The following is an 8765-nucleotide window of genomic DNA, read 5'->3' as shown; positions in this document are numbered from 1 at the left end:
TATATGGTGCAAAGGATTATCCTTCATACAAGGAACTCTTCTATTTGCACCATGAGTTGCTTACAATCAATGTAATAATGCCTTAATAAAATGATACAAGGAAATGTTTGGAATGAATTTGGAATTCCCTACCTCATGAACATAAGCAACTTGCCTATGGTTGCGAAGTTGAACAAAATCCAGTATAATCTTTGGAATTCATAAAAAAAAAAAAATTGAACCCTCCAAAAAGCATAACATGTTCACTTCAGTCTTTCATGCATCTAGAAAGCATATTCATAAGGTGACATAAACATGAGATAAATAGATTCACTTGCACGTGATTACAGAGAAAAATAACTTCAAGCAAAAGCTTGGACTAGTATTGTTATGTACCAGAAGTCCTACTGAAGAGCCTTTTGAACATGATTGCTGCATCAAAACTGCCTTCGGATTTTTTGTAATCTTTAAACATAAAACAGTTAAAAGCTGACACTGAGACTACTCAGGTAGGATAGTGTATAGGGTGATGTTGATTTACCAAACAACACACACCAATCTGGAAGCTTTTCTAGTATTCGAGCAACTTTAGGTGTAATGGTATTTAGATCTGTTCTCAACTTTATAAGATCATTTTCTTTATTTTGATGTGATTGAGTCGGCAGATTTGTGAAGTTATGATGCCAGAATAGCGAAAGAACAAACTTTGTGGGTCCACCCTTGTTGCTGACAAATTGAATAGTATGCCACCCATCAACTCCATCAATGTCCCCCTCAGGAACCAAAGTTTCATGTGTATCTATCACATGAGAAGGATCTAAAAATGTCAAGAATAATTAGATAATACATGCTTCCAAGTCATGCTAATAAATATGACCTCAGTTCAAATAGAATGAAAAGGATGATGCTTTTGAATATTCCACACTTTTTCAATAAAAATAGCAGGTCTTGCAAATGGAAAAGAAAAAAGAAAATTGTAGATTCTATTCTATACATTCTTATGGTTTCCTTCTAGTTCCCAATATTCTGGTAATGATTAACAATAAGCTTTTCATGTACATTAGAACTTTCACATTGGGTACAGATCAAAGAGTGGACAAGAATGAATGTAATAACAATGAAGTAGACTTCAATCAACAATCCTCGAATAAATAATGGAAGGGATAAGAGAACTCTATATGCTATGGGAACGCTCTCTCTAAGCTTTAATATTCATACTCGATAAGTTGGCCATCACACAGTAATCCATCACAACTTGACTAAGCAAGCAAATCGTAGCTGAATAAAAATGTGACTGCCAGAACAAATAGAATCTTAATCCTCAATCCCAGAAAGGGAAATAGTTATGTATCAGCATTGTGTGCATGATCCTTGAAATATTTGCCAAAATGATTGAATGAATGAATGAATGTTTTTAATAATGTCCACAAGGCCAAATAACCTATGGGACTGTAATATCCCCACTTTGAAATAGAATTTAATAATAAATGATAATAATATCTCCATTTTGAAATAGAATTTAATAATAAATGATAATAATATCTCCACTTTGAAATAGAATTTAATAATAAATGATAATAATAAAATTAAAATATAAAATGATATAATTAAATATGATTAATAAAAAATTAATTAAGTTAATGAAAAGTCAAAAGACATGAAAGGAAAAGTTGTGACTCCCTCAACAATGATATATAAAAGGGAGAAGAAAACCTCATTTGAGAGGGGGGAGAATTTGGTGATGAGAAGTGCAGTTTTGATTTAAATAATAAGTGCAGATCTGATTATGAAAGGTTGTGTCCCTTTCAAATGGTAGAAATAATGAAGAGTTACACTCTTTCAAAGGGTGCTAATGGTGAAAGGGTATGTCTCTTGCCAAAGGGCATACATGATGAAGAGGTGTGACCTCTCCCTCAAATTGAGAGATATAAAGGGAAGGAATCAAAAGCATCTAGTGACATCACCATTGATAAGATCAGATCAGAATTGTTATCAAGTTACAGGAAGTAACATTTGTGTTCTTTGTGGTATGCCTCCCAATCTGCAGGCGACATCTAGAGTGCGAACTCCAACCGCAGGCTACAATCTACGTACAGGTAAGAGGGGTTAAGAAGTCTTAAGGTATATATGTGTGTGGACGTGTGTGCCCCACACACACACATATATTAATGCATTTTTATGAATACATATATCTCTAAAGATTACTTATATGAATGTAGCAATAAAGATAGGAATCTATGTAGAATATGTATGTATATTAAGGATCATTAGAAAGATTAAAGAATATGTAAATGAAAACGTAAATTATGGAATCGAAACAGTAATGAATTATAAAATGTAATATTAATGTGATTATATGATGAAGGTTATAGGGAAGAAATTCCCTTAGCCTAATGGAGGGATTATGATAATCCCTAGTAGGCAATATATATGGTTTGGTTGACTAAGTTCATCCAAGAAGAGACGGATCTAGCCGGTCCCCTTTGAGGACTTGGATGATGGGATGCATCATCCAAGGCAAGGAATTGACATAGGGTCTTCCTTGGATGGCTTGGGTGTAAGAGGTTACACCCAAGACAGGAATCGAATTAACCTTTGATTTCCTGGAGGGCTTGGATGTAAGAAATTACATTCAAGACAGGAGTTGAATTAACTTTCGATTTCTTGGAGGGCTTGGATGTAAGAAATTACATTCAAGACAGGAGTCGAATTCACCTTCGACTTCCTCGAGAGCTTGGAACCAAGATGGGTTCCAAGAAGGCGAGCTTCACGACCGCCTAAGGACATACTTTCGTATGGCAATCGTATCCTTTTTATTAGATAAAAGTTGTGATTATGTTAAGTATGTATTTTAAAGTTAGATTGCAATTTAGATTACTTATATATATATATATATATGTTTGTTGTATTCTAACAATCTATTTTTGCAGGTTAATGATCTCTAACTAGTAGGGACAATGCAGGGACCCACGGATAGCCAGCAAAACAGATAAGCACGAAGAGCCCACAAGAGAAAAGCCCGACAACACTGTGCCTACTTCTGTTAGCTATTCCAATTTACTTCGCAGAGACAATATTCCAAGACTTTTTGTTCAAAATATGCCTAAAGTTTCTAAACTATTAATCTGTTCGTTGAAAATTTGCTAGGATCCCTATTTTTATAAAACAGCACAAAACTCACTGATAATCCTTTACAATGTATTGAGAGGCTCATAACTGCTGAAGTAGGCAATCACATAGTCTAAAGGCCTAAATAACAATGCATATGCTGTCTAACTTGAACATATCAAAAATAAAATCCAGTATCCAACAGGTTCTCTAGCCACCTTTATCTACATCTCTAATTATTAACAGATTACAAATTTTAAATACTTATTTCAACAGCAAAATTATTTAAATATCTAATTCTAACTTGCTGTTTACTCTTCTCACTAATAAAATGAATACATGAATTAATAGTATAGATGACAATGCATACCAAATATAGGAGTAAACTACATCTTAATTCGCACATGAAATTATTACAGAAGAAAACTGTTGATATTTTTTATGTCATGCTGAGAGCCATGCAAATAACTGATCTGAAATAACCTAATAGCTAAACCATGCATGCTTCCCTAGGGCCATAAAACCCTAAACCCCTAATGTTTCCTTACTTGGTCTTTTTGGCCTTGTTCTTTTCCTTTGTTGACCTGCTGCGTCGGTCATATCACTAAAGTGCCACCGGTTGGAGGGTCCCCATGAGTCACAATACCGGCCCTATCTTAGCCGCTACCAACAAGTGGGAAGTTCATTCATCGCAAGTTCGCAACAGTCAAGGTGAACAACCAGTTAACCTTGCGATGTCGTGATGGACCTATTGTGACGTTTTCACACATCGCCCCATTGCAAATGGGGACCCCCTATTTTTTAGGCCCTCTTGGTCTTTTGGTTTTCATTTTTTGGGGTCTTTGGTGGCGGTCTTGTTAGTCTCTCTGTTTTGCAAGTGAGTGTGGTCAGTTTGATCAAGCCTGTAGCTCGTTTCAGCAATTTTGGTTAAGTCTAGGGCTCGTTTTGTCAGTTTTAGGGTTTCTACCTTTAGTCCTAGATTTTAAACGTTTCCTTTTAAGGTTTTTGAAAACTGTAAGTTGCAATGGAGTCAAGACCCTAAGGAACCGGCACCTGAAATTTGAGCGAATTTTGAGCAACTTTCTATTTTTAGAAAGTTCCTTTTTTTAGGGATTTCACTGCCTCCCAGAATGTCTTCATTTCACCAAAAATCAAACTTACTATTTTTAGTAGGTTTTTATTTTTAGAAAGTGCCCATGCGCCCTGTTTTGTTCTAAAACTGACATTTTGAAAGAGTTTCTATTTTTGTAAAGTTTATTTGTGATAGGTCCTTGCAGGTTGACACTAAAGACTAGATATACACGATCATTTCTAAATCCGGAAAAGTCATTAAATTCCTTGGCAAAGTGAAATCCACGCCCAAATCCCAAGTAGGGCGCCAAAAGAAAGACATCATGGAAAGGGTGAAAATCATGAAATTCCTCTTCCAGATGGAAAATGCACCCAGGTGAGTGAAATGTTGAGACATGGACCAGCTAGGACTCAAACCTAGGACCTTTCATACGTTGTTGGAGTGCTTTACCACTGAGCTACTAGCCCCTCTTGGACCGGTCCATTGTCAGTCGGGGTGTGGCTTATTTCCAACACCAACACCCCCGCTTAAGCCACACCTCTCGTGTGCTTGGGGCTCCTAGCCTAGACCTAGCTCTGATACCATGTTGAGACATGGACCAGCTAGGACTCAAACCTAGGACCTTCCATACGCTGCTAGAGTGCTCTACCACTGAGCTACTAGCCCCTCTTGGACCAATCCATTGTCGGTCCGGGTGTGGCTTATTTCCAACACCAACATGAAAGGGTGCTAAAATGAAGTCAGCATGGAAAGCATGAAAAATGATGAATTACTTGATCACATGCTCATGGAAAGTCAAAGATTTGTGAATTCCTTGAAACATGTAAAATTCCACCCAAGGATGGAGTAGGGCACTAAAATGCCCATGTCATGGAAAATGTGAAAGAGTCAAATTCCTTGCCTAGTGTAAAATTCCGCCCAAGGATGTGTGAGGGCGCTAAAAGGGAGGTGTCTTGGAAAACTTCAAATTTGGTAAATTCCTGCTCCGAGTCAAAATTTTGCCCATGCTAGAAGAAGGATTCCCAAAATCAAATGGACATGGAAAATGAATGAAATGAAGAATTCCTTCACCAAGTGAAATCCATGCCCAGCTCAAGAATGAAGAAAATTTTCCAAGGCAAAGGAGAAATTGAGGGCCAAGAATGGAATGAAAAAACAAGAATTCCCCTTGGTAAAAAATTTAAAAATCCATTTTTAGACACTAAATCTCCTCAAAATTTGAATTTTTTTACAAATTTGGACTCGTGAGAGAATTCTCTCTCTGCTGGACTCGGGTCCTAAATTTTAGGAAAGTTCCTAAAATTTTAGGAGATGTGAAAAATTAGTCGAAAAGCTCCTTGCGAACATGAAGAATTCAAAGAGCACAAAAAAATTCTTTCCTCCAGGAACAAATTTCTAGAATTTTTTCTCCTATTCCAAAATGTGCCCAAGGTTGGAAGCAAGATGTAAAAATCAAGTTTCAGCAAGAAAGGTTCAAAACTCAAAAAATTCCTTCCTCAGGGAAGAATTGCACCCAAGAAGAAGAAATTCCAAAAAGGGGAGAATTTGGCTAAGTATTGGAAATTCCTTCCTTCAAGACAAAATTCCAAGAAAGCTAAAAATTGAGGAGTGTTGGAAATTCCTTTTGTTAGAAGAAATTCTTGGAAAAGGTGGAAGTTTGGCACTGTGATGGAAATTCCTTCCTTCAGGGTAGAATTCTTGGAAAAAGTTAAAAAAAAAATTGACTAAGTATTGGAAATTCCTTCCTTGAAGACATAGTTCTTGGAAATCATGAAAAATTGGCTCAGGCATGAAGAATTTCCTTCCTTAAGGGTAAAGTAGAATCAAGGTCAAGAATGGGCACCAAATGAAGGGTATGGAGGATTTTTCCTCCTCACGCAAAATTCCTTCACCATGTGTTTTTAGCACCCAAGTTGGAGATGAAGTGTTGGACAAGGGTAAGGAAGAAATTTCTTCCCAAAGGAGAATTCCTCCACAACATGAATTTCACGCCAAGATAAATTGAAGGTAAAAAAAAAAAGTTCAAGGCAAGGAAGGAATCATGAATGAACTGAACAAGAAAAAAAGCCATTTTCGGGCATCAAAATCATCCAAATTTCAAAATGATGATAGATTTGGAATCGTGAGATGATTCTCTCCTGGACCCTAGACCTCAAATTTGAAAAAACTCTTGAAAAATAGGAGTTGTGAAAAATCAATGGAAAAGCTTCCCTGGACCAAGGAAAAGTCAAAGTTTCAAGAAAATTCTTCACGAATCAAAAGTTTCTCTTTCTTGAATTTTTCTCTCCAAGGGTTTCTCGCCAACTAGCAGCTAGGTTGTCGCATTTATTGGATTGTGGCAGATTCCTTTTGCATGCAGTCGTCACATGTAGAGATGATGGTGCATTTATGGCATGATGGGGTGATGTGTATGGAGGAATATTCTTTGTATGTTGGGCGAATTTGATGAAAGTGGTGCATTTAATGCACAAATGGATGTCGTTTTCGGCATGTTTGAATTAATTGTATATGGGCTTAATGGGTATTAATTGTTGACTCCCACCTTGTTGCATCATGAGTGGGGAATCTTTTGGGGAAACCCCTAATTAGAGTTTTGCATGTAATCATGGCTTGAGGCCTATATAAGGGGGTGAGCCCCTCATTTCTAAGGGAGGGAGATTTGTATGAAATTGTTGCGATAAGTTTTTGAGATAATAACAGTGAAACATTGTTCTCTGATGGTGTCCACTTAAGTTATTTTTTCAAAACTTGCACGATTTCACCTTCCTCACTTAGAGTAGAAGTAGAAAAGTGTTTTGATTTCAATGGAGAACGTAATGGTGTTTGATAAATTCCCATGGTTCATACTTTTTGCATCTTGTTGATTGTAAGTTACAGTGTAAAGTTAGCCTGAGCCACCAAATTTGTGCTAAGTTCAATTGTGAATAGTCGTTTGGATTGCGCCGTGTTGGGTATTCAAATGCACTTTCTCAATGAGAAAATCCTTCAACATCCTTAGAAGATTGCACCAGTTCTTGCGGAGTTGTAGTTAAACTTGGCGAAGCAGAGCTTGGTTTATTTGGAATTTGTCCACCAAAGCACTATTCATTGGTATCATTGCCCTTAGGAGTAGATTTAGATCCTCTAACCCTTTCCCCTTTAGTTTCAGTTGATTTCGAAGCAGAAGCATCACAGATTCACCATATTTGATGATGAAGTTCCAAGCCACAGCAAAGGAGTGAAAGACTGATTCAAACGTAAGTCCCCTTCGATTACCAGCATATCACATCTGCCAATTGAGTCACGTCTATAGCATAAAGGAACCTTGGAGTCAATTGTTTTAACTTCGTGCAATCTTAGCATTCGTACTTTGATCAAGAGAGGATGAAGTGACCATCAGGCAACTTTATTCTATGTTAGGAGTTGTCATAAAAAACACGTCAACAAGACCGTTGGAGGTTACCATCAAATGTTGGTCGCATCATCGCAGCAGTTAGGAACAAGTGCTATTTCAAGCCGCGATCCTCTGATGGACGGCTAACAGTTAGGTTAATGTTAGTCGCATCTTCGTGGGTCCTATGTAACCGTTTCTGGCTAACTTGCAATCCCATGAGATCCTACCACGTGTCCAATCCGGTTTGATGATGGTTTCAGCCTAGGTGGTTTGATGATGGTTTCGTTCCAATCGACATAGAGCAAGTGTCATTACTCCGTGGTGGCTCTGCAAAAGTCTCCAAAGGTCTCCCATGCTTATATATTGCTTGCAGAAGACTTTTTGGCCTGATGGAGGATTTCAAATGCCATCTCCTATCAAGGCCGCATGGATTTTTTGTGAATTTCAGAATTTCTCTCTCCATCGACTACAGTAACACTCTAGGGATCTACTCCAGCACACAACATCAGATCTTCCATCTAATTCATGATCTTAGTCTGTCTTTGTAACTAACCCTAGTTGGTTAGGGTTTCAAAAACCCAATATTTTATCTGAGTTATGCCTGACGTATAAAGGCAATTTTGTATGATTAAGGGTCCTCTCCCTAATTTCTTTTATGGAAATTCATACCTTTTGTAACTGTAAACATCGCCTTGCATTACATCAACAGAATTTGTCTGTTTTGCCTCTTTCAATTCAAACATTTTGTGTGATGTATCTTACCTCTCTATTTAAATACGATCTTTTTTTGTTCTCAGATTGTGTGATTGTGTTAACGCCCCTGTAGATGCTCTTTGTGAATTGCCCTTCATTCCTCTCATTACCGTACAATATTCTCACCTTTCCACACACTTTTGGGAGCTAATTAAAAATAAGAAATTGTGCATGTCTTTGGGTAATTTCTATTGGTGTCTTATACAATTGCGGGCAAGGACCACCAAAGCTTCAATCTTGGTGCATCACCTCCTTATACATTATGCATCTCTTTCTCCCTTTTCCTCTGCAAGAGGTTAGAATAGGTTTAGGAGTAGGTTCTATAAGTATTGGGTTGGTCCAATATTGCACCCTAATTGGAAAGGAAGTCGGCCTTCTCTGGAGACTTATCCTCAATTGTCAAGTCCCACACTTGTGAGGTTGTTTCCATGTTTCACAAGGTTGTTGCACACTAGTGTTCAACAAGGGTGCAAACTTTTG

General features: G+C 37.4%; 1 protein-coding gene across 3 annotated transcripts in view; it reads right to left on the bottom strand.

Moving 5' to 3' along the window:
* Positions 1-275: 275 nt before the first annotated feature.
* Positions 276-8765, bottom strand: part of LOC131032482 (uncharacterized) — a 227653-nt gene continuing 219163 nt past the window's right edge. For 2 of the 3 annotated variants that reach the window (XM_057963474.2, XM_057963476.2), the window contains one exon: positions 276-796. In XM_057963474.2, coding sequence (XP_057819457.2) covers positions 462-796 — 335 coding nt within the window. In that variant the 3' untranslated portion in view covers positions 276-461. The remainder of the gene's footprint in view (positions 797-8765) is intronic. The other variant, XM_057963475.2, reaches the window with a different exon arrangement.

Source organism: Cryptomeria japonica, chromosome 11, assembly GCF_030272615.1.
Source record: "Cryptomeria japonica chromosome 11, Sugi_1.0, whole genome shotgun sequence".
Classification (NCBI taxonomy): Eukaryota; Viridiplantae; Streptophyta; class Pinopsida; order Cupressales; family Cupressaceae; genus Cryptomeria; species Cryptomeria japonica.
This window is presented reverse-complemented; position numbering and strand designations above follow the sequence as displayed.